The sequence below is a fragment of the Carcharodon carcharias genome, chromosome 1 (assembly GCF_017639515.1).
Source record: "Carcharodon carcharias isolate sCarCar2 chromosome 1, sCarCar2.pri, whole genome shotgun sequence".
NCBI lineage: Eukaryota > Metazoa > Chordata > Chondrichthyes > Lamniformes > Lamnidae > Carcharodon > Carcharodon carcharias.
Genome location: NC_054467.1, coordinates 32,960,269 through 32,987,090, shown reverse-complemented (window position 1 = coordinate 32,987,090; position 26,822 = coordinate 32,960,269). Strand labels below are relative to the sequence as shown.

The 26,822-nt window shown below is 41.7% G+C and overlaps 1 protein-coding gene and 1 long non-coding RNA gene across 3 annotated transcripts in view; both read left to right on the top strand.

Annotated features, from left to right (window-relative positions):
* The window catches only part of inpp4b (inositol polyphosphate-4-phosphatase type II B), a 900,896-nt gene that overhangs the window by 453,917 nt on the left and 420,157 nt on the right, over positions 1 to 26,822 (top strand). The window contains exon 8 of one of the 2 annotated variants that reach the window (XM_041213287.1): positions 9,075 to 9,191. The exons of the other annotated variant lie outside the window; for it this stretch is intronic. Within the exon in view, the coding sequence (XP_041069221.1) occupies positions 9,075 to 9,191 (117 nt within the window). The remainder of the gene's footprint in view (positions 1 to 9,074; positions 9,192 to 26,822) is intronic. 2 annotated transcript variants of the gene reach the window in all.
* LOC121291847 lies at positions 15,764 to 18,631 on the top strand. The gene is made up of 2 exons (XR_005946099.1): positions 15,764 to 15,982; positions 17,476 to 18,631. It is a non-coding gene; the product is annotated as an uncharacterized LOC121291847 (long non-coding RNA).

Below are 26,822 nucleotides of genomic sequence, written 5' to 3'. Positions count from 1 at the left end.
TTCCTGAATGACCAAATGACCAAACATTTGCCAAATTTTTGGTCTCTGAAAGAAACTATTTCCCATTCCATACGCTTGATTAGAATTTGTCCACTTAAAGAATTGCAACTCAGCATGATGTTGTCCCAAGCCATGGACATTGTTTAGATAACCTTTGCTTTAAATAACTTTAAAAAAAATATCCAAGCCTTAACCATGGGGAAATGGCTAAAGAATCCTGAACAGTGGCACCTTTATTTTGGATGTTAGAAATTTTAATTAAAGAGGAAATAATAGGGAATGTAAAAGCTTCAGACAGCATTTTGTGTGATTTGTGGGGAAAAACTGTGCACCCAGTGGTTAGATTGAGTGTGTACAGGAGGGCAAGTTTACAGAGCAAAAAGCTATTATAAATAATTAACAATTATAAATGGGAATTTATAATGGTAAAAAGTTGTCAGAAAAATGTGAGCAGGAAATGAGGCTTTATAGACTGGAGGTGCACACAGATGTAAGATTTTAAACAATATATAGTTATTTACGCTAAGTACATACCAAAGTAACTGATTTTGCACCATTATACTGACCACCTTAGAATCTATTACAAAACAGAATTACCTGGAAAAGCTCAGCAGGTCTGGCAGCATCGGTGGAGAAGAAAAGAGTTGATGTTTCGAGTCCTCATGACCCTTCAACAGAACCAGGTGAATCCAAGGAAGGGGTGAAATATAAGCTGGTTTAAGGTGTGTGGGGAGGGGGGGGGTGTGTTTGGGGTGGTGGGGGAGAGAAGTGGAGGGGGGTGGTGTGGTTGTAGGGACAAACAAGCAGTGATAGAAGCAGATCATCAAAAGATGTCACAGACAACAGGACAAAAAAACACATAGGTGTCGAAGTTGGTGATATTATCTAAACGAATGTGCTAATTAAGAATAGATGGTAGGGCACTCAAGGTATAGCTCTAGTTGGGGGGGTGGGGGGAGCATAAAAGATCTAAAAATATTTAAAAATAATGGAAATAAGTGGGAAAAGAATAATCTATATAATTTATTGGAAAAAACAAAAGGAAGGGGGAAGAAACAGAAAGGGGGTGGGGATGGAGGAGAGAGGTCAAGACCTAAAGTAATTGAATTCAATATTCAGTCCGGAAGGCTGTAAAGTGCCTAGTCGGAAGATGAGGTGTTGTTCCTCCAGTTTGCGTTGGGCTTCACTGGAACAATGCAGCAAGCCAAGGACAGGCATGTGGGCAAGAGAGCAGGGTGGAGTGTTAAAATGGCAAGCGACAGGGAGGTTTGGGTCATTCTTGCGGACAGACCGAAGGTGTTCTGCACAGCAGTCGCCCAGTTTACGTTTGGTCTCTCCAATGTAGAGGAGACCACATTGGGAGCAACGAATGCAGTAGACTAAGTTGGGGGAAATGCAAGTGAAATGCTGCTTCACTTGAAAGGAGTATTTGGGCCCTTGGACGGTGAGGAGAGAGGAAGTGAAGGGGCAGGTGTTACATCTTTTGCGTGGGCATGGGGTGGTGCCATAGGAGGGGGTTGAGGAGTAGGGGGTGATGGAGGAGTGGACCAGGGTGTCCCGGAGGGAACGATCCCTACGGAATGCCGACGGGGGGTGGGGGGGGGGGGGGGGTGAAGGGAAGATGTGTTTGGTGGTGGCATCATGCTGGAGTTGGCGGAAATGGCGGAGGATGATCCTTTGAATGCGGAGTCTGGTGGGGTGATAAGTGAGGACAAGGGGGACCCTATCATGTTTCTGGGAGGGAGGAGAAGGCATGAGGGCGGATGCGCGGGAGATGGGCTGGACATGGTTGAGGGCCCTGTCAACGACCGTGGGTGGAAAACCTCGGTTAAGGAAGAAGGAGGACATGTCAGAGGAACTGTTTTTGAAGGTAGCATCATCGGAACATATGCAACGGAGGTGAAGGAACTGAGAGAATGGGATGGAGTCCTTACAGGAAGCAGGGTGTGAGGAGCTGTAGTCAAGGTAACTGTGGGAGTCGGTAGGATTGTAATGGATATTGGTGGACAATCTATCACCAGAGATTGAGACAGAGAGGTCAAGGAAGGGAAGGGAAGTGTCAGAGATGGACCACGTGAAAATGATGGAGGGGTGGAGATTGGAAGCAATGTTAATAAATTTTTCCAAGTCCCGACGAGAGCATGAAGCAGCACCGAAGTAATCATCGATGTATCGGAGAAAGAGTTGTGGAAGGGGGCCGGAGTAGGACTGGAACAAGGAATGTTCCACATACCCCATAAAGAGACCGGCATAGCTGGGGCCCATGCGGGTACCCATAGCCACACCTTTTATTTGGAGGAAGTGAGAGGAGTTGAAGGAGAAATTGTTCAGTGTGAGAAATCTATTGGCTGCTAATTCACAATGTTCGTAGCTCCAGTATGAAGGGAGTACTTGTCTTGATTTAGTTTTGCAGCACTGGAACTGATGAGAATTGGTTTGATGGAGGCTGGTATTAGCATTTGTTTTGTTCGTTCTGATCTTTTCCAAATAGTAATACAATGTCTCACTACATGCAGTTCCTGTCCTTATCCCATTCTTTAAATTACATGCAGTGTCACTATCTTAGCTGATACTGCAAGTTGGAATCAAGTGAACGCGCTGTTTTTATCATCGTCTTCTTGCTGTTCCTCTGTTGCCTGGCCAGGTTGCACGTCTTGGGTATCAGAAAGGAGGAGGACAACAAGGGTAATGTTTTGTTGTGGGGGAAAGCAGGAGGTACATAGTTATGCCATCTGCAGCTTGTAAATCAGAAGAGAGTGTGGGATGAGTGGGCGGTAGCATGTGAGAAGGATCAGTTATGAGAATACTGTCAACTTTGATGGTTTCAGATCTCCTGCTGTCCACAACCTCGAATGTTCCTCCTAAGCAGCATAGCACCTGAAACCTCCCACACAGGCCATGCACAAATCAGCCCCTTTAAATTACTGTGCACGTGCAGTCACACAAAAAAATTTCAAGGTCCCATGCACTTAAACAAATCATTATAAAAAAATAGAGGGTAAGTTAGTCTCAAAAAGGGCCAGCAGGATCTCTTCCTTTGGGGTTCAGAATGTGCATTAGTGCCTGTCCCCCTCCAGTAAGCTCCAGCTGCATCTGGCTTTGTGATTCCTTGTCATGCAAGAGAGAGTGAAATGTGGCAGTGAGTATTGTACAATCTGTTTAGTTCATGTGGTTGTCATGGTTGAATAGCTGGCAGTGTGTACCAGCAGGCTCGCAGCAGTGTTCATTGTATGAGGATGAAGTGTGAAGCATATGAATGTCAGGTGAGAGTGCTGATAGAGTTTGTTAGTAGGTGAATCAAGGGTGTGTGGTGAATTGAGTAGTGTCTGAAGCTAGTGGTGTAGTTGGTAGGAAATGGCATTTGAAGATACATTTGCTGAACTTCGCATTTGTGTGAGGTCACTGCACTTCCTGCAGCATTGTAGCCAAGTCCTTGGGCCTAACTCCTACCTTTGGTCTCCACAGATATCTGTTCCCAAGTTGAGTGTACATCCAGAGGGCCTCCTGGCCCCCTGTGGATACTGAACATCTCTCCTCCTTTTCACCTCCTACACCAAAACCTCCAGTGCAGAATTTCAGAAACCTTGGAGCATGCTCTTTCCCAAATTCTGCTACTCTTTTGCCCTTTCCAGGTTAAATTCAGCTCCTGCTTCAGCCGCAATACACATCTCGGTGCAGGCTAGCTTTAAATGGTGCTAGTCACTCATGGCAGTGGCCCCCTGTTTAGGAAGACTGCCAATGAACGGAGTAGCTAGTGCTGGCTGGATGCTGAAATCATTTAAAACAGCAGCTAGCACAAACTTGGTGTGTTGCCACTGTTGGTGTCAAGAGGGGGCAGTTAATCTGGTATTGTAATTCCGGCACCAGATTTCAGGGGCTATTGAATTCAGCCCTCACACTGTCCTGAAACTTTCATCTAACTCTGGAAATGGCAGTGAGGGAGGTACCTCTTTATGATTGACAAACATGCCAAAATCATAACTTGCTGTTATTAGAAGCAATGCTTTATTAAGACTTATTTACTAGGACACAAAATGCTCTATTTATGTTGACACTTACAGTTTGAATCCAGCCCCAAATGCAGTCTCCATTTGTCAGTTCAAATGTTGTATTTATATGTGCCAAATCTGTGTCAGGTTTAAACTGATCAAACTGAGGTAGAATTCATCTTACTACTAATTTGGATGCACACCAATAAAAACCGTAAGCATCTAACCCATAACAGCTGCTACGTCTATTTAATAATACCAGCCATCTATTCTGGCTGCTGTGTAATAAATCACAACTGCTCTCCCCTCCAACATGAAAAAAATCAGAATTTATGTCCACACAAAGGCAGCTTTTGTATGCATAAGCAAGTGAATATTAAAATTAAATTATAGTAATGGAGCTGTTCCACAGCCACTGCACTTGATCTGCCCACATGACTTATGGTGTTGGGTTTTAGTATTAAAGTAGTATTAAGCAGACCAACAGAGCTCTGTGGGAGAGAAAACGAAAGCAAGAGTCGCCATAGTGCAGGTCTGTAAAAGTTTTTTTATAAATACATTAACTCCTAATGATGAGGAGACACTGTCGTGGGAGATTTGTCACAAATTGGCAGACTGCTACGCTACAAATGGGCTGAAAATAGCATGTTTTACTGTATCTCCGTCTCTTTCTATTAAGCCAGGCTCCTTGTAAGCTTTCCAAATTTCTCATTGGCAGTAAGGCCCACTTACATTTTTTTTTTGCAGCAAAGCTACACTGTGACAGGGTAATGTGTTGCCGATAGCCTTCTGTTCATGCTTCTATAAATGTGGCTCATTCTCTGCACAGTGCTAGTCTTGGTAGAATTCGTATTTTGTGAGAATGAATGACAGTTTAGAATGAAACATATTCACTATTTGCTACTGCTGAAATGTAAATACTGATATTTGCTGTGATGTACTATGTTTAGCTGCAGGGTGGCTATCATTTATAGATGATGCAAAAGTAAACAACGTTATTATTATCTGTTATGATATGCAGAGCGTTATTTCACTTAATGCTAGAGCCTGGATTGTGTGCATATATGTCCAAATGCAGTACAAAATTAGAATACTTTTCCCCAAGTCTCTTAGACTGTATTAAAGACAAGCTGGGCTGTTACTTTCATTAAACCATTGAACCATCTTTGTACTGAGTAAAAGTGTAGATGCTGTCATGGCACTGAGCTCTTACAGATCAGAAATGACCCAGATTATTCTTGGGTCTCCGTTGAATCAAGATGTGTATAAAAAAAACTCAACTAAGCACAGGATAAGGTTTGGCTGTGATCCCCACTATAGCCCGCCAACTCGCATTATATATTGCTGAAAAAAGATACACGTCTAAGCTTTTTGTCTTGCAACCGTCAGGACACTCAAGAATACCAATATAAGGGGGTAAAAAACAATTTATACTGTATGTAAAGAGAGTGCTAATTGGTTGGCAAGTGGTGTTGCCATGGAGAATGCACCACTGATGGTGACTGAGAGTTAACTGCATTGTTTGAAATTTAAACCAGGCAGCTTGACCCTGATTGCCAAGGCATTGCCCTGAGGAATGATTCAGTGAATGGCTGTCACTTACGATGTTTAGCTGAAACAGGCACAATGTATGTATATATTCTTTCTGTCTGCAAAGAACAGGGTCCTGTGTATTAATATATGTAGCTTCCAGTACATGCAAATGCATCACATTGCGAGCCCGACTGACCATCTTAAATTGGTTGTCAACGTAATGGACAACATTTGCTGAATAATCCTCAATCGTGGATTCACATCTAATGTTGGACAATGTGTTTGAGTTTTGCAAGCAAGAGCTGGTTGGGTACAGTCTGTACTCTGCCCATTGCGAACAGTGGCTGGGACATGCTGTTTGATAGGATCCACCAGTCTTTGGAATGTACAGCCTACATACTTAGCATCACAGTGGCACTGAAATTCATATACCATATTACTGATTTGTGTGATAGGCAGAACATCTATTTGGCTTGACATCAGCATCCAGTTAGTGGCGAATACCGCTTGTGTTGCTACTGCATTGTTCACCTGTTGCTCAAATTTTTAAGATACCTTGCCCTTCCAGGGTAATCTGTGGTAGACTGGGCACTTTTCAGGGTCAAAAGTGACAGCCTTAGGCCCGTTCATGAGCTTGAGAAACAGAAAGTGCTGTGAAAACTCAGCAGGTCTGGCAGCATCTGTGGAGAGAGAAACAGAGTTAATGTTTCGAGTCCAATATGACTCTGTTTTGGAACTGAAGAGACATAGAAATGTGATGGATTTTATGCTCTTGTAAAAGTAGGGAAGGGTCAGCTGGAACAAAAGTGAAGGTCAGGGATAGGCTAGAGGGGAGATTAAATACTGAGGATGTCATGCAACAAAAGGCAAAGGGAGTGGTAATCGTTGTAGTGGACCAGGGTAGGTGTTAATAGCAGAATAAAGGTCAACTCATTCTGAAAGCAAAGATAAGAGAGACTAGCACTTGGCAAAAAATAAATCAAAATGGACAGAGTTCATGGTCTGAAGCTGTTGAGCTCAATAATGAGTGTAGAAGGCTGGAAAGTGCCTGATTTCAAGATGAAGTGCTGTTTCTCCAGCTTGCGGTGGGAAGGGGATGAGTTGTCACAGAGGGAACATCCCTTTGGAATGATGACAGGGGAGGGGAGGGGAAGATGGGTTTCGTGATGGCATTATGCTGGAGGTGGCTTTGAATGTGGAGATGGTGGGGTGGAAAGTGCAGACCAGGGGAACTCCATCGTGTCTATGGGTACCTGCAAGGGCCCTGGTTATGCCCTCTGTGACACCCTGGTCCATTCCTTCATCACCCCCAACACCTCACCCCTTTCCCACAGCACCTTCTCATGCAATAGCAGGGTATTATCTGTCACTTTATCTCCTCCCTCCTCACAGTCCAAGGTCCCAAACACTCCTTCCAGATGAAGCAGCAATTTACTTATACTTCTTTCAATTTATCCTACTGTATTCGCTGATCACAATGTGCCCTCCTTTACACTGGGGAGACCAAATGCAGATTGAGTGGCTGCTTTGCGGAACACCTCCGCTTAGTCTGCATGCATGACCCTGACCTTCTGGTCACTTTGCCATTTCAATTCACCATCTTGCTCTCATGCTCACATTTCTGTCCTTGGCCTGCTGCAATGTTCTAGTGATGCCCAAATATTGGACTTGAAACGTTAACCTGGTTTCTCTCTCCACAGATGCTGCCAGACCAGTTGAGTTTTTACAGTGCTTTCTGTTCTTATTTCAAATCTCCAGCATCCATAGTATTTTGCTTCAATTTAAGGATAAGGTTGGGCTCAGCTGTGATTTTCCCCTTTGTTTGAGCAGTCTTACTGACATTCACTGTCATCCTTTACACATAGACGTTGGCCCTTACGTGAGGTACCAGGAAGTGTCTCTGCCCAGTAGAACCATACCCTAGGAATGTAAGGGAGAGGGGAAGAATTAACATTAGTAGAAACAACTTCACAAGTAAATTTCAAAGAAAGCCATTTAAAAAAAAATTGACATGTATCTAAGTGGAATCTCTGCCTAATATTTACATTAAAACATACTTTTGGGTGAAATTTCATGTAACTAACCTAAGGAAGGTTTGATATCTTGCAAATTCATTTTATGAATGCAAACACAGTGGGCTGAATTTTTCCACAAGAATTGAGTTTTTATAGTGCTTTCTGTTTTCTAGGAGGCAGGAGGACTTGCAATACGACATAGGAAGACATCAAGAGGGGAGCATGTTTTCTTACTGCTGCCATGGCATATTGCCAGTGGTGGGAATATTATCACTGTGCCACCATCGACCGCCAATTGGGCCACATAATTGCCCAATTAAGGGCCACTTCCCGCCCCTATCGGTATTTTGCCCATGTCAGGTGGGCCTGCCTATGCGTGGGGAGATAGCCAGGTAAACAAGTGGCCTCCCAGCAGCTCCTGGGAAGGATCCCCCCTTAATGGGTGCCCCATGGTTCATGGAGGGCCCCCCAGTGGGACTAGCTGCCCCACACGCAAGGCACTGCCACCATAACATCCCCCCCTCCTCCAAAAACAAATGCCAGGGCATGTTTGCCTGAGCCCGGCTTCCCCAAAGATACTAACATAGCTTTGAATTGTTAATTGGCTGCCACCGGGCAAGATGCAGCTCCAAAGTCCTAATCATCACCGGACTGGGGTTGACTCCCGCTTTCAGCCCCGACGTTGGGACTTGACCATCAGCGAGAAAATTCAGCCCATTGTATTATGTAAAATTTGTGTCTGCTGTGCCATCTCATCGAATAAAGACTCACCAGCTACCCCAAAAGATGTTTCATAGAATAGATGAGTGCTTGCTGGATCAGATGTTTTATAATATGCTGGCATTTGAATTTGGATAGGATGAAGCTGAAGCTCAAAATATTGGTTCAATAAATGTCCTCATGGTCACATGTCTTGAGTCTTTTTCTCCCGGTTAGATTCCATATTCCATTTACTGATCTTTCAAGAAAAGCACTTTTAAACTAGAGCTGAGCCTCTAACTAAATCATTTTCCAGCAGGATTTAAAATTAGAATGGCAATTGCACCAGCAACAGGCAGTGGCACACAGCGGGTGCAATTAAAATTCTAAAATCAACATTCCACGTGAGTATAGTGGGGTCTTAACAATGCTGCAGCATCTCATTGGAGTACTGATGTTGGCTCCACAGTAATCAAATCACAATTACAATAAAGAAGGAAGTGGATTTTTTCCATACATATTATTAACATGAAGTGTATTTAAAGGAACTCCAGCACAAATGACAATTAGGGACAAGGTAATCTGGGGGCATTGCTAAACGCATGATAAACTGCTGCTGGTGTAATGATGGGTTTCAGGATGATTGTGAGTCCATAAAGACTAAAGGTAATGCTGTTAATACTGTATGGCTTTCCCTGATTTGGCTGCTTTTTACTGAGTTGCAGCTTTTAAAGCTTCCTTTTTTATTTTTGGTACATTCATCTGTCATTTCTTTCTATGCTGCCCGGTACACAGCTGTTAGCTTACTGAGACAGGCCTGTTTGCTTGTGGCACGCAGGGAACAAGAGATCCAGTGTTTTTGACTGGCGCTACTTTCCCACCGGGCTATCCTATTTATGAGGAAACACGAGTGAAGTTAACGGTCTACGATGTCAAGGAGAAATCCCAAGAAACCGTGAGTATTTAAGTCCTACAGTGCAACACACCTTCTCGATGCATCAAAATATGAAACTGAAAAATGTAAAACCTATTTTTTAAAGTATCCAAGCAGACCATTAATATATATTTACTCAGCTGGCAGCTTGTGCCACTACATGGAGTTAAACAGATGTCTGTAAGTCTGGCAGAGCACATCAGATGAGAGACAGCCCATGTTTAGCCTCAGTTATGTTTCTTTGCATCTAATACTGTGCAGCTGTCTTGTCGAGCAGTAATAATTGAATCTCACAAACAAATGGAAAGCATTGACATTCTCCAGTCAGGGAAAGACATTGCATCAGTCTGCACATTACCAAATTTCACTGCAGATTGGTCCACACCTTTCTCTTCATTCCAAAGGAGATTTATTTCATGGACTCTTAGGTTCTACTTCAATTATGGAGACTGTATCACTTTCTTTCCAGCTTTTGACATTATCAACAAAATATTGTGTTGCTTATGCTGTCATTTTATTAACTGCTTGTTGGAAAGTCTCATAATATTTTTGTGCTATCTTAAACGTGGGTACAGCAAAGGAAAGTTTTGCTCTGATTCATTTTCCTTGCATCAAAGTGAAAAAATTGTGTACCTGATTTGGATTGTAAAATTGCAAATATGACTCCATTACTTAATAAGGTGTGAGGGTCAAATGAGGAAATCACAGACTTGTTAGTCTAGCATCTGTTGTGGGTAAGTTATTGGAATGTATAAATGAGGACAGAATGACTGAACATTTAGAGAAATTTGAGCTAATTAGAGAGAGCCATCATGGATTTGAAAAGGGTAGATCATGTCTAACAAACCTGATTGCATTTTTTGAGAAGTGACTGAAGTGGTAGATAGGGGCATGTCCTTGGAAATTGTTTGTATGGACTAGAGGCTTTTGGTATACATAAGAAGCTGCAAGCTAATATTGACCTGGTTAGACAGGAGAAGAGAGAAAAAATAATGCGTATGTACTCAAATTGGAAGGAAGTGATTAGTGATGTCCTCCTGGGATCTATGCTATGGCCTCAATTATTCAGTATATTTATGAACAACTTAGATAACACAATATAGATTGATGTATCCATGTTTGCTGATGACACAAAGATTAATGGTATGGTAAATAGTGAGCTCATTGACTTTGGACCAAAATATTCAAATGGTGAAAAGCTAGGAACATTTGGAGGTCCACGTACACATCACTAAAATATAACATTCCAGTACCAAAAAAATCAAAAAGCCTAATAAAAGGTTAGGCTTTATATTCTAGCCCTCTAATTATAAAATGGATGAAGTTTTGCTGCAGCCACACACATTTCGAGTTAGATTACAACTAGGGCATTGTGCTGGGCACCACACCTTAGAAAGAATAGAGTGAGATTGGAAAGAGTGCAGCATAAATTCACCAATGTTACCAATGCTCCAAGGGTTCGAATGTGAAGAGAGGTTTCATAAACTAAGCTTGCTTTTCCTGGAATATAGAAAATTAAGGGATAAATTAAGTGAGGATTTTTGAAAAGAACTGATAGAGAGAAACTTTTTCTGATAATGAGGAGTCAAGGATAAGGGGACAGGCCATTCAGGAGAGAAAGTAAGAACCAGTTCTTTCCGCGAAGGGTGGTGGAAGTTTGGAACTCTGTCCCACAGAAAGCGGTAGATGCTAGCTCAATTAATAATTTTAAATCTGAAATTGTTAGATAGATATAAAAGGATATGGAGCCAAGGCAGGTGGATAGATTTGAGATGCAGATCAGTCATGATCTCATTAAATGACAAAGGACTGAATGGCCTACTCCTCTTCCTATGGAACCCATCCCATACAGTTGTGGTGCCTTACGCATCACAGTATAGGTAGTCCATGCCCACCTGGACCCATGTAATCTCCTTGGAGTGGCAAATAAAATTCAAGAACCCAGGCCAATTTGGGGCAAAAATTCTGGAAAATTCCTATCTGACTGCATTGGGAGATTAAAACAAGTCCAGGAAAGCACATCGACCCTAAGTTATATTAGAAAGTACCTACGACTTGAATGATATGATCTCCATCCAGCCAGAAGTTCCAGTTCTTTCTCAATGCATTCAATGTAAGAGTCTGCAGCTAATCTGTTCCATGATTTTCTCTGAAAAGAAAGATCTCTCCTTATGCAACTTGCAAGCATGACCCCTCCCTAATGCTTTCAGTTGAAATAATTTGTCCACATCGACAAACTAGCCCTTTAATTATTTAATAAATCTTGATCAAATCCCCCAAGCCTATACATATCTAAAACAGGCTTAAAAACCTGGATCTGCATACCTACTTCTAAACTGGATATTAAACTTCTGGCCGCATTCTGGACTCTTTCCAAAGCTGCAATACCCTCATCGTATGAGGAAAGCAAAATTGGACAGTATTCAAAATGAATCCTAACCAAGGTCTTGTAAAGTGACAAAATGGCATGTTTTGTTTTCTAATTAATTATCCCATGGATGTAATCTACTGTCTTGTTAACTTTAGATATAGCCCATGACATTGGTCATGTATGTTTTCAGAGTTATTTTTCAAGAGAACCCAGATCTTTTATGCTCACCAGTGGCTTTGATTTTGTTCCCAGTAAGGGTGTATTTAAATTTAACATTAGATCTGTGTAACAATGCATTTTTCTAAGTTAAGCAAACACAGGCCTGTTCCCCCAACACATCAAGATCTGCTTGCAGCTGTTTAGCATCTACTATGCCCTAACACTCGATCGTAGCTTTGTATCAAATAAACGGATCATTTCCCCAACACATACATCTACATAATTTCCAAAGATAATGAGCAAAGTTCAATTCCTGTGGCATTAGTAACTGATCTCCACAAACAGAACAATATCCATCGACAGCCACTTTCTGCCTATGGACCTTCAGTCAATTCTTAATCCACTGCAGCTGATTTTCACTATTCCACAAGATTCTATCTGGCAGTGCAACCTCCTATGAAATACTTCATCAAAAGTTTTCTGAAAGTCCAGGTAGACAATGTGTATTGAGTTGGCATCATCCACTAAATTGACGACTTTTCAAAGAATTCAGGCAAACTTGAATGACACAAACAATATGTACGGAGTTGGCTTTATCCACTAAACTGGTAACATTTTCAATGAATTCCGTCAAATCTGAATGACACACCTTTTTTCCAGCAGCCATGTAGGGTGTTCCTGGTGACATCTTTATTTAGCTCCTTAACCTGTCTAAGAAGGTATCCTCATTCATTTCAATATTAACGGTTTTGAGGTTAACAGCATGACTTATTGCTACTAATTGAGCATCGTCATCAACTGATATTAAAGATCCATTTAGTATTTCTGCCATAGCCTGTGAGTACCTTCCATCTGTCTTACAGAATCTTTCTATAGACAAAAAACTTCCCCAATTACTACCACAGTTGTCCACTATCCTCTTTTCTACTAATTGTTTAGCTGATCCAAAAGCAGTTTTAGTTCCCTTAGTTGTGCCCAGTTCTTGTCATTGTTTTCCTTGGGGATTATCCACTTTTAATTGAAAAAAATCTTTTGTTTCAGTCTTATTTGTCACTTGATAAGAAAGAATTTGAATATTGCTTTAAAAGAGAGACATGTTGCAAGCAGGACTGATTATCTTAAATTGAATGTTAGTGTACTTGTTAGCACACTTGGGGTTGCTCAGCATGTGCTGCCTAATCATTCTTAATCCACTGCAGCTGATTTTCACTATTCCACAAGATTCTATCTGGCAGTGCAACCTCCTATGAAATACTTCATCAAAAGTTTTCTGAAAGTCCAGGTAGACAATGTGGATTGAGTTGGCATCATCCACTGATGAATGTGTGTCACTTCCATATGTTTGTTTAAGGTTTAAGGTTTTCCAGGCATGGGCATTTTGAGTACGGCTCATTTATGCTTGCTAGAAGTGACACACATTCACATGCAGAGAACTGTTTTCTGAAAATAGAAGGAACATGTTCAAACCTTGCACCGTTTTTGAATTAAAAGGGATCTTGGATAGCCTATTGTTCCCAATGCTTTCTCCATGGCAATGCCTCAGCCAATCAGCATTGACCCACCAAACAATCAGCACCCTTTCCTCCTGCAGTATAAATAGTTGTGATTGTTTGAAATTTGGTATTCTTGTGTTTGTCCTGATGAGTGCAAGATGAAAAGCTTTTGCAACATGTCCCTCTTTTTGGCAATATTCAAGTCTTATTTTTCTTTGTAGGTGATCACCTTGCCCATTTCTTTTCTCAATGACTAACCACCTCCTTAAACCTCTCTCCATGACCCCTCCACCCTCACTTCCAACAGCAAATGAGAAGGATTCATGGCGATCTTTGCACCTAAGATTGAGACAGCCCATTCACTTGTTTCTGACACATACTGCCCCTCCCCATGTCTACTAACCCAAACTTCCTCTAAGTGCATAAAATTATGATGGGTGTAGTTAGAGTGGATAGGAAGGCCCTTTCCCCTTGGTTGAGGGTTAATGACCCCTCAACCAAGGGGAAGGGGGCCTTCCTATCCACTCTAACTACGCCCATTAACCAGGGAGCATAGATTTAGGGTCAGGGTAGAAGGTTTAGAAGGAATTCAAGGAGAAATATTTTCACCCAAATGGTAGTGGCAATCTGGAATTCACTGTCTGAAAGGATGGTAAGATGTAGGAATTCTCATTGCATTTAAAAAGCACTTGGATATTCACTTGAAATAGCTTAACTTACAAGGCTATGGGACCAAGAGCTGGAAATTGGGATTAGGCTGGATGGCTACTTGTTGGCCAGCATAGATATGATAGGCTGAATGGCTTCCTTACGTGCAGTAAGTTTCTATGATCAGTCTAAATTTCCTTCAGGTAAACATTGGGAAGATTGAAGCCATTGTTTTCTGACCCCACCACAAACTCTGTTCATTAACTGTGGATTATATCCCTCTCCATGGTCACTGTTTCAGACTGATTCAGTTTCAGTTCTCAACTTTGACATTCTGCTTGTACCCTGAACTAATCGTCTGACCGCATATACTTTGCATCATCAAGGCAACCCACTTCTACCTCTATTAACGCCCAACCTTGCCCCTGCCTCAATCTAGTTGCTGCCAAAAACCTCACTTTTATGTTTTTATTATCATTGACTCAATTATTGCAATGCTCACCTGGCCAGCTTCCCATCTTGCACCCTCCATGACCTTCAGCTCTTCCAGAAATCTGCTGCCTTTATCCTAATTTGCATCAAGTCCCATTCACTCAACGACTCATGCTCATTGACCTACATTGGCTCTTGGTGCTGTCATGCCCCAATTTTAAAATTCTCATCCTTGTTTTCAAATTCCTCCATGGTTTTGCTCCTTCTCTATAACCCGTTGAAAACTGCGTTCCTCCTGCTCGGACCTCTTGTGTATCACACACTTCTATCACACATGCCCATGCCCTGAAATTCCTTCCCTAAATCTTTCTTCCTCTCCTCCTCCTTTAAGATACTCCTTAAGCCATCAGTGCTTTTTGCCACATGCCTATTCTACCCATCATATCTAGGCTAGCCAAAAAGTCATCTGCGCTGGCTTGGTGTCAATTTTTGTCTTACACACCTATGAATTCCCTTGGAACATTTTGCTGCATAAAAAGCTCTATGTGAATGCAGGTTGCTGTTGAAAAACCCTTCATCAGGCGCTGATATTCTCTTATATAAAAGTAAATGCGGATGCTGGAAATCCAAAACAAAAATAAAAATACCTGGAAAAACTCAGCAGGTCTGACAGCATCTGCGGAGAGGAATACAGTTAACGTTTCGAGTCCAAATGACTTCATCAGAACTGATGAAGAGTCATTCGGACTCGAAACATTTACTGATATTCTCTTGCTATATTCAGTCTGAATCAACCCACATAATAGGACCATTGTGTTAAGATTGAGAGCCAGGGAGAAAAGGCTTGTGATATATTATGAATTATATCGTACTTCTTTTGGTCCTGTCAAAGCATGTATGTTTGTATACCACTTTTATTCATTTCCTTTGGTCTTTTTGACAAGATCAGATGCCTGAATGGAGGAATTTGTATCAAAATGAACTTTTTTCATTTTTACGATGTTAAAAAGGCTGAAGGTTAATATCCTTTAAAAATGATCACTTGCCTCTACATATGAAAGAATTTTCTCCCCGTCGGGCGGGCGGGCTGGTTGGGAGTGGGCACAGGGGATGCACACCTGGAAGTGCTCAGCACCCCCTGTGCGTGCAGGGGGAACAGGGAGAGTCAGGCGAGCGCAGAAATCTCCCCGAGGCACAGAGCTGCCTCAGGGAGATTTTAATTTCATAATAAAACATTGGAAAAAAGAAAGAATAAAATTACTCAGACATGTCCCCTCATGCGAAGGCCGCCTGGTATCCTTTACCTTAAGGCTGGACGGGCAGCCCTGGCAAGTACTTTCATAAGTTCATTCATGGCCTTAACAGGCCTTTGACAGTCCAGCAGGTGCGCAGCCGACTTTGGTGCACGCCCGCCGAACCGAAGATCGGAATGACGCGCAGTGACATTGGGACGCATGCTCGACGTTACTGCGCGTCATCTTATGTGCCGGCGAGCTGGGCCCGCCCTTGAATGCCGGACTGAAGATTCTGCACATCGGGTTGATAGGGATAAAGCTGCATTGTGGTTGAGTATGATAGCTTCTACGTTAGAGAAGGCATCTACTTTATTTATACAGGGATCAACTACAAGCAGCATGTTAATGTGACAGATGAAGCCTTAACAAAAGTGGTGATTCAAGCACCTGGCTTAAACTGAAAGGTTCTGTCAGGTGAAGTCCGAACAAAGCTTTCTGAAGGAAATAAATGTTTAATGTTTATACAGTGGAACTACGTGTGTAACTTGTTACTGAGGGAGAACAGACAGCAATCTTATAAGTTAATGGAAGTTTTGGATTTGATGGATGAGGTTCATTTTGATCTGAGGGTGCTTGCTTAACTCGAGCTAAAATTCTAATTCAAGGTAGTGGATTAACTTCTGCAGTACTTGGGTAACTTTGGGAATTATGATCAACCTAGTATCGTTCCGAACTGCTCCAAGAAACCACTACTGTAACTTTCTTCTGAACATTTATTATTTTGGAACCATATGAACTGGAACCGATTGCGCAGAAATACTTTTGCAGCAAATGGCATTAAGTATTACATAAAATGTTTTTCATTGATGACAGTTGGCACTACTGAGCACTAATGAAAAGTAATTTTTCAGGCATTCTTCTTCAGGAGTAAAAACACAAAGGATAATGTATTTCCTGGATAAATAGAATTTTTACAGTCACACCTGCTGTACTAAGCCATGCAGGCTAGAAACTCCCAGATGTTATTCTGATAAGAATTAACTGTTTATCCATGCATCATTTTGGTCCTGACAATTGTCTTCAACCCCTTTGGGCTGGGGAGTAGAAAAGTCAATGAATATGTCTGCTTCTGGGGATGGGTTTAATGGAGGCAATGGGTGTCTCACCTGTGAGAGCCCTGCACTACCATTTTTAGGGAAGGCCCAAGAATTAAGTGCCACTCAGGCACTTAACTGGACAGTCGCAGTTCTAACCTGGGATCAAGGATCCTGGGGGTGGAAGTCCTGCCCATTGAGAGCTAACAGCCAATCAGAGGCTGGCATCGCTGTTGAATGGCAGCACCAGTGGGGACACAGTGACTGCTGCTGGAGCTACACCCACCCAAGGCCTAGGACCATTGCTGAATCCCAGGCGATAGTTGAGGGATAATTGGAGGGAGGTTGTGGTGCAGGAGGGTCAGCAGAAGGGCAGAGTGGCTCTCTGCGGGTCCCAGCCCCCTTTCCTGATGCTGGGTCCCTCAGCCAGGTCTTTAAATCCCTGTAAGATTTTGCTTGTCGTGCTTCCTGCATGGCCTTCCCACCATGGACTTAAACGGGGTGGAGGCAGGAAGGCAGCAAGGTCCCCACCCGCCACCCTCCTGCCTGATTAAATGCACCCTCACCAAACTCACCATGGGGAAGCCTGTAAATCCCACCCTGTTCTCCATTCATGCACTTTTCCGGAAAATTATTTGGTGTTAATGTTTAAGAAATCGTGATTAACTTTAATGGTGATGTCATACCAGCTGACCAACACTCGAAATCCGAGCTCAAATATGACGAATGACTCTTTGGGTAAGGACTGGAGGACTAGTGTTAGCAATCCTTTCTTTCCAAAATAACAATCCTTGTTGGAATGCAAGCCAGCCTTGAAGATCGTGCTGATAACTGTTGAAGTATAACTGAGACAATCTGCCTGTCACATTTCAGAGACGCAAGCAGTCATCTGGATTCAACAGGCTGCTGTTATTGATGTTCTTGTCGTTGCCGCTTCTTCAGGAGATCAGTGTTTGGCGTTTGAAGAGGCTATGTATTGTTTTTCACATGTGGTCAGCTGCAAGATTTGCCCAGCTGTCAACAATGTTTGAAAGCTCAAGGCTGTGCTACAGCATGTTCCTGTATGTCTTTGATTACCCACCCAATTTATGTACCTCTGCTCCAACTTGTAAAGGATTTTTTTTGATATTCTGGACCCCTGACCAGAGCAGCTCTGCTTGTATCAACATGGCCTCATCAATGTCCATGGTTTTGCCATAATTGAGGATCTTGCCAGTGATCATTTTCTTCAGATGTGTCATGCCCAGTGAAGGCATGTCATATTCCTAACTTTTAAGACTCATGCTTTATTCAGTGTGGACTCTTTGAAATTGTCCACTTTATAGAGGAAAAGTCAATGTGTTACAAAGATGGCTACTGAAGGTCAGATGACCAGGCTTCTGTATTCAAAAATGGACTCTGTCTAACAGAGACAAAAGGAGACATCCCAAGCAAAAAGGTGGCAACTACACACACCCTGATAGCATCAAAACACAATCGCAAATTATATGATTTGAAAAAAAGGTGATTGTTTTAACCCCCTCAGGATAATTGTCTTCAAACAATAAACTAGGATGTGGCTAACCAACCCAAGACCATGACCATTTTTGGAAGAGGAACTGCAATTGTGAAGGGTCACATGATAAGGCAACCATGTTTGCTCCTTTGTAACCTTTAAATGCTGATTGCAGAAAGTAAGAGACAGCAGCAACAAGCCAGTAACACCTATGCCTTAAAAGAGCCGGAGGCCATAACATTGTCCCTACGAGGGAATCCTGAAATGACTTTGGCAGACGTTTTTGGCTGTTGGACTTACCTTAACTACACTTCAGGAGTGAAGATATCTTTTTCATCAGGCCTGCAACTTGTGTTTTCCAGGACAAGACATAATGTGAATTGGTAAATATTCTTTTGCTTATGACCTGTTAAAGCGCAGTATTCTTTTCTATTGTATTTTCCTTGATTGCGTTATGTGTGTGACTTTGTGAATTAATGCCGTAGCGTTAGACTTGGGGGTGACCATGTAAATAAACAATCCTCTTTATCTAAACTCATGAAGTGCTTGCTGCTGGTTATTCAAATTGTTCACATAGTCAGGCGTTTAAAAACACATATGTCTTCCTCTCAAAGGTTTACTGATTGCATACAGTTGGGAAGAGAACAGGGATTTCAGCAGTTCTCACTTGTTATGATCCCTGGCTAGACCCGGAGATCCGGTTAGGGACAAATAACATTTTGTTTAAAGTAGATAAAGGTTGAGATTCAGAACACCTGCTTTGGAATAAAGCCAAAAGATTCTATGGGTTTTTACCAAACAAAGGCAAACTACTATACAGGTTCAGAAAGATAAAACAATTTACAATATGTATCTTATAGCAGGATGAGTATGAGGTTCATGTGAATTAACAGACAAACACTAGAGGGTAAATGACAAATACAACCAAGACAGAGTCCATTGATTTCTGAAGAACCCACTCAAACTTCTGTAAGCACCAAGTTAAACAATCTTGTTAAAACTCTGCCTCACAGGAGATTCCCAGCTTCACCTTCAAAGAACTCTCCTTGGAATCCTCTCCAAAAGTTGCTCCCACTCAGACGGCTTTAACAATGGTCCACTTCACAGGATTTCAGTCTTGCCATCCAAGGTTCCTTCTCTCTGGATTCCCGAGTACACTCAAACACTACCTTACAAGCACACTTTCAGATTTATGGCCATGCCAAGCAGAACACCACTGCTCCAAACACCTGCCGTAAGGAGTCACCAACCATCGGCTGCCTCCTCAGATTTCTGGGCTTCTTCTGTTTGATTACTGGAGCTTCCCCTGAGCCCTCCTTGATTATCTAGGCTTCCTCTGAGTCTTCTTTACAGCTCCTCAGAGCTGACAGCAGCACTTGGATTGAATGGAGCTTCTTCCTCCTGCTCCCCACACTCCTGAAACTGACTGCCTCAAGAAGAGCTATTCACTGACACTTGAACTAATTTGGGAACCTATCAAAATACTCCCAGAGGGTCCCGCCCCTGTTACTAGGCAGGAACCAATGTAGCAAGCTTTGGAACATTCTGCACCTTATATTACAATCTCCACAGACTGCTGATTTATCACCCAGAGACACACAGATCAATGAGTTTCATGACACTATCACCTCGTCTGTAGCAGATGCTGGAGGTGAAACTTACCAAACTATCAACTGATGGTGGTAACCTGTCCAATTTCTCATCCATATTGGGGGAGGGTGTTGGGGGTGGGAAAAAAACACCTTCAGCTGTGCTATGAGCTTGATTCACCTGTTAGTTCCAGGCCCCCCTTTTAAGTCTTCTAAATATTGAGTTAGTTTTTCAGTTATGAGGAGGCACTTTAATGTTTATTAAATAAGAAATAACTTGTGCTTATATAGCACCTTATCAGAAATGTCTACAAACAATTCATTGCAGGTGAATGGGGGCAGCTATTCTATATACAGTACCGCCCCACAAAAAAAGATGAAAGAGCAATTAATTTAATTTGATTTTCAGTGGTTTTTGGCTAAGGGAATAATGTTGTCCAGGACACAGGACAGCTTACCCTTTTTCCAAAGATCCATGGAATTTTTAACATCCACACAAACTACCATAGAAATCAGACGTTTGACTTTGTTTAACTTTTCATTCAACGAATGACATACCTCTCAGCACTAATCTTAAATGTTAGCTTGGATTTTTTTGCTCCAGTCCTGAATTGAGGCTTAAAATCACAACCTTCTGTTTCAGAGGTAGGAGTGCTACCACCTGAACCAGAGTATTAGTGCATTATCTGACAAAGTGCTATAGTAGTACATCAATTGGCAAGGTGTTAGTCATTAGATGAACTGGATGACAATATTTATTTGAGTTTTGCCAATGTGACTGTGGGTTTGGTATAGTGTTTCCCTGAAGCTGGTTGATACATGACCTATCTTTTTTTCAGGTTTAATAAGGTCATAGTTGTTTTCCACTGTAGCAAATCAGTCTGCAGTGAGCTGCTGATCCTTCTGAGTGTGTATCTCTGGAGCAGTCATCTGCAAAGAAAACTTCACATATGACCTCCCTTTTGTCTTGGATCAGGCTTGCAGTCTACCCAGATTAAAGTATTTTCCAGTGGAAATTATTGTGTGCTCCCTGGTCTCTGCTGTGTTTAATGTTGCTATGAAGCAACAGGCATGATAATGCTGTCTGGAGCAGTAAATCTTCAGCATCAATTGGTAACAACTTGAATGACTGAGCAGCTCTATTTGATGCTCATTCTGCTAACCGATTGAGGAGAGTGCTGGAAAAGGTGGCCTAACATTACCAGGCTTTTAAAAATCCAGGCTTGTTAACATAGCTGATAGGCTTCTCTGTACACCATGGTTGTGTAATAGATGAAAATATGAACTAACAATGGTTGCACAAAATATCAGAACTCATCTTGACAGGCAAGCTAAGGAATGACCAGAGAACTGTATGAGGTGTATAAGAGCTAAGCTCGCTAACAACCACTAGCTAATAATAGCTGGTTCACTATAACAATCTTTTAACTTTCTCTTTCTACATTTTTGCTCCGTATTGCTACAATGAGTAAGAATAGGCTGACTGGAAATCAACAATTAGTGAAAGATGTGGCTGGCCACATCTTGTTCTAGAGTAACCAAACAGAAAAGATGGCATGTACTGCAGGTGTAGTGTTTGCAATTCACAATGATGCCAGCACACACTTTTGCTGAGAAAATTGAGAACGAGCAAGAAAAGGCTTTTCAATACGTTAAAATTAGCCCCTTGCAGAGTCCATGTATAATCATCAGTCTGGGACTCACTTCCCATACCACCTGCATTAAGGAACAGCAATTTTCTTCACTGAATTTCCCTGATATAGAAATCAAGAAGTGTTGCTCAATATTTCTATAAACCTGAATCCCACTTCACAACAGCTAGCAATCTTTTCCAAACATAACACGTGACCTTGAAACAATTATCTTTTCTGTGAGTTTCACTCCAATGGCCTGATGACAAATGGCAAGGATAGCATTCCATGAGAACCCACTCTATCAAGCATTTTATCTTAGAGCTGCCACAAAATACAAGCTAATCAAATTTGGACAGCAATTTCCACAGATTTGGTCAATTGAATATGTCAAAAATGTTCGTCAAGACAATGGAGATCATGTGGAGGACCTTGTGCCACTGCACACATTTCTTCTGAATCGGGGGAATGATTAAAACCAGCGGAGCTACAGTTTCCTCTGAAGTCATTGTGCGTCTAAAATGGTTGAGTCAGTGACATCTTGAGGCATGTGAGAAGGATACTTGCATGTATTTCCCCATCAAAAGCAATAAAATTCCCGATTAATTGCCAGAATCACTCTTCTGTCTCTTTTGCTTGGAGATGATAATAGTTATTGCATTCTCATGGAGCATTACCATCTCTCCATTTGGTCTTTTTTGCTGAACTTGTAGATTCCTTCAATTTCTGGAGGCTTGCTTCATTAACTTGATGCCTTCACTATTCCATGCAATTATGGGAATCAATTTCATATTGCTATAATGACTCTGCCAAGGACTTCATCCATATTGATGGCAGCCTAATCAATAGTTCTCTAAATACTCTGACATCTCTGCTTGATTTCAGTTTTGCCCATAAACAAAGTAGCATTCTTGTGCAGTTCTGATAGGTGTCTATGTTCTTTACTGTACCGGAGAATGTTTTGCAAAGCATTGGATATTATTAACTTTTTAATGCCATCAATGATCTTTGATTTTCTGCAATTTAGCATGAATCAGAGAGCTAACATTTTGTGGGATATTTTCTTTGCAGCAGAATTGGAATCTGTGAATAGGCTGATTGTATCAACAATGCCTTTATATTAGTATGCAGTGCTGTCCACTTGCTCTTGGCATCATTTGAAGGCGATACACTTGACAAAAACCCTGCAGTGATAGGACTACACAGCTCCTACTTGATATTTGGGTCATTAAGTTGCTTCACATCTTAGCACCTAATAGACTTCGAAACAGTTTTGCAACAACATGATTGGATTGCCAGAAGTATCTTGAAACATATGGTATGGGAATTGGTCCAGCATTCTCCGCTGTGCGTGGCCTTAATAATGATGAGACAGTGCTACTGTTTCAATGGCAATCTCACAGATCTCAGACATTCATTGATGCAATTTACAATGATATTATTGTGAAGTTAGACAAATACTACACCTGTAGTATGTGACACCTCTTTTGCTTAGTTGCACTAGAATAAAATATTGCCAGCCACATCTTATTCTAATTGTTGATCTCCAGTAGGCCTGTCCTTATTCATTGTAGCAATATTGGTTGCTACAGCAAGCTACTAGCTCTCATGCATCTCACACTATTCTCTGGTTATTCTTTAGCTTGCCTGTCAAGAAGAATTCTGATATTTTGTGCAACCGTTGTTAGTTCATATTTTCACTTATCTCACAACCATGGTGTCCAAGGAGCTCTCTTAGGTATGGTTAACAAGCCTGGTTTTTTAAAAGCCTGGTAACATGTTGGCCATCTTTTCCAACCCTCTCCTCATGGGGTGTGCAGAATGAACATCAAATAGAATTGCTCAGTCATCCAAGTTGTTACCATTTGATGCTGCAGTTTGAAACACCCATCACTGAATGACCATTGGCCTAGGCCATGTTCGCGCAGATTTACTGCCACCAACCAGCAGCATCATGTCTGTCGCTTAACCATTCAGTTATTGTCTGTGAACCTCCTTCTCTAACAATGTGAAAACTCACTTTGAAGTGGATTTGCATCAAAAGTAACTTTCAGTCAGCCATTTTGACACCTTATCCTTTAATTCAGCAAGCCAAGGCAAGCTTTGATGTTAAGTCCATGATCATTGAGTAGTCACCTCCAAGTACAACACTGAAGGTGGCTTGTAGCCAAGCAGATGACTTTAAGACTACTGTGGTTGTAGAATCATACCCCACAATGAGAGTTCATTCAGGAGAAAAGAATGGTGGAAAAATGTGGAAACAGAAAATAAACGATTGACCTGTTAACATCATTGTAGTGTCTATTTTGCTTCTGCCATTATTTTTTGTTTTCTTGTTGCCCCGTCCTTTTTCCTCCTACACCATGTGACATTTTCAGTGGATGTTGCATAGGCCGTCTAATTCAAGATTAGTACCTTATATAAGTAGCCATTGTGAAATGCGCAATAGTGACTCGGGGTGTGTGACACTTAGCTTCTCTCTCCATATAATGAATCTCGTTGTTTTTACATGGTGAACTTCCGTGATGACTTCTCTGGGATTATTGTTTTCAATATTTAAAGCACCTTAATTATTTATTTTTTAAAGAAATTTGACAATGCAAGCACTGGATGGGGGATAAAAAAAGCACCTTCACTCCAATAAGCCACTTGAGCAAAATACTTTCCATCAACTGGTCTCAAGAAGCATGCTAAAGCTGGCAAGTTTACTTCTCCTGAAAATGCAATTCAGTTGTCCAGTTGGCTAAATTTTTCAATAGCCCTTTAGGTGTTGTTGTCAATGAGGGCTCTGAGCAAAATCTTGTTATAAACTTTACTCGAGGGCATGGGTCTGGATTTTGGCAGCAGTAGTAGTTAAGATTTGCACCACAGGCAAATATTATTTACAGGGGAAGAACTGTTGAGAATTTAATTATGCAGTATTTTCAGGTGGAGTTTTTACAGAAGCTATTTAGACAAATATATTTATTTAAATCGCTAGACCGGCAGCAACAACAACCTACAATTATGTTGTGCTCTGCATGTCAGAAAGTCATTCTGGGGTGCTTTACAGATCAAGGACTGAAAGGGACACCGTATGGGAAAAAAAAATAGAGTTGAGGAGTGGCTATGAGAACTGTTGACGTGAAAAGCCCTTAAAAGGTTTTGGAAGCGTGAAGGGAAAAAGCAAGCAGAAGAAATTTAGAAAGAGGAATTTCCAAAGGGTGGAAGCCTGCAGGAAGGATAAGTATCTTGAAAATGACTTGTAGGAAGTTGGGGAGTCATTGTCAGAGGATGAGGATCGGAGTAATGGATTTTTAGCAGGAAAGGACACAGACAGTGGTATTTTGAGTGTGTGGCAGTTTGTGTATGTAGCAATTGTGGAAGATGGAAGCACAGAAGCTGTGCAGAGTTTTAAAGATGTTGAACCTTGAAGTAATAGTGACATTTGGGGAAGGAGTCGAATTAGAGAGGATAAATGTTGCAGTGGTGGTCTTATTGATGTTGAAAAATGTGGAGAAGAAATCTCATCTCTGGGTCAAGTAGGATTTTGTTAAGTCACTGACCAATGATTGAAATCCTTAGTCACACCAAAGGCCTTTTAATTCTTATGTAATTTTGAAGAATATTGGGAATATTTATATTAGCCTGGGTTAGTCACAGTCATTTCTACTGCACTGTGACCATCATTAGATGCATCTTGATTCTAATATGATTTAGTTGACCAAATCAACATGTTGAAACATTTGCAATCCATTTGCCCAAAGTAAGAAGCAGAAATATTATCCATATACCTGTGACATTTGTTGCAGTGATTTCAAGATGGAATGCACAGTTGTGGAATTGGTGAGGGGGGAAATTCAATGGCACAATCATTTAGAGCATTATTGTTGCACTTCAGGGATATAAATGTTAATTCAGCGCACATTGCAAACGTATGAAAATACAATCCTGGAAAAGATGCTGACTGACCCATTAAGCCCATCCATCTCTAATGCCCAAAGTTGATCAAACAAGTTCCAGGAGAGCATGATGACTTGGAGCACATATAGAATTTTGCCCTTGGCGACTGGGCTCGGCAGGCGCAGTCGCGAAGCTGACTGCTGCCCCTGATCGGCACTGCACTGCGATTTCACGCTGGCAGGCCAATTATGGCCCGCCCAACGTGAGACATGAACAGCAGCGCTCAGCACTCCTGTGCGGGTGGGGGAGGAGGGTGAGCGAGCCAAGCGTGAACTTAGCTCATGCTTGCGAGAGAGCGCCTCATAATCTCCCTGAAGCGCACAGTTGCTCATGGAGATGAAGCGCTGTTTTTAAAAAAAACTGAAGAAAATAGAAATGTCATAAAACCCCCATGTGACTGTCACATGAGCAGAGACATGTTTTTAATTTAAGCGTAAATTTTTTATTTGATTTTTATTTGCTTTAGGAAACCTCTCCCCCCCGATCCCGCCTGTTGATGAGGTTTCCTAAAAAGTGCAAAGGCTGCTTGGCCTTTTTGCCTGTGCACTAACCATAAGGCTGGATGGGCAACATAAATTTGAATTTAATTACCTTTTTAAGGACCTTAACAGGCCTTTTTAATTGTCTGCAGTGTGCCCGCCAAACAAAATATCGCAGGACAGCGCGATGACGTTGGGACCCTTGTCCAAAGTCATCGTGCGTAATTTTATGCTCAGCCGGGTCGGGTGTGCGCCCGCCCGCCAAGCTTAACGTTCTGCCCATAGAATCTCAGAATGGTTCCAATACAGAGGAGGCTATTTGGTTTATTGTGTCTGCGCCGACTCTCTGTGAGAGCAACTCAGCTAGCCCCACTCTCCAACCTTTTCCCTGTAACTCTGCAATTTTTAAAATCTTCAGACAATTGTCCAATTCCCTTTTGAAAGCCATGATTGAATCTGCCTCCACCATGTCCTCAGGCAAGGTATTCCAGATCCTAACCACTTGCTGATGAAAAAAGCTTTTTTTTTAATGTCACTGTTGCTTTTCATCACTTTAAATCAGTGACCTTTAATCCTCGATCCTTCCACCAATAAGAACAGTTTCTTCCAACCAACTTTGTCCAGACCCCCTCATGAATTTGAACACTTCTATAAAATCTATGAGTTTGTAGAGTGTTTTGGAACAGTTTTTTGGAGCAGTATGTTTTAGCACTAACCAGACAGCAGGCTATACTAGATCTGGTAATGTGCAATGAGACAGGTTTAAATAATGATCTCATAATGAAGGTGCCCCTAGCTAGTGGTGATTATAATATGATTGAATTTCACATTCAATTTGAGGGAGACAGGAGTGGATCTAAGACTAGTGTTTTAAATTTAAACAAGGGCAATTATGAGGGCATGAAGACAGAGCAGGCTAAAGTGAACTAGGAAATTAGAGATGCAGTTGCAGACATTTAAAGAGATATCAGCAGTGTGATGGAATACTCTCCACTTGCCAGCGAGAAAGAAAGACTCTAAGGGAAGGACCCACTATCCATGGCTAACTAAAGAAGTTCAAGATAGTATTACATTGAAAGAAAAA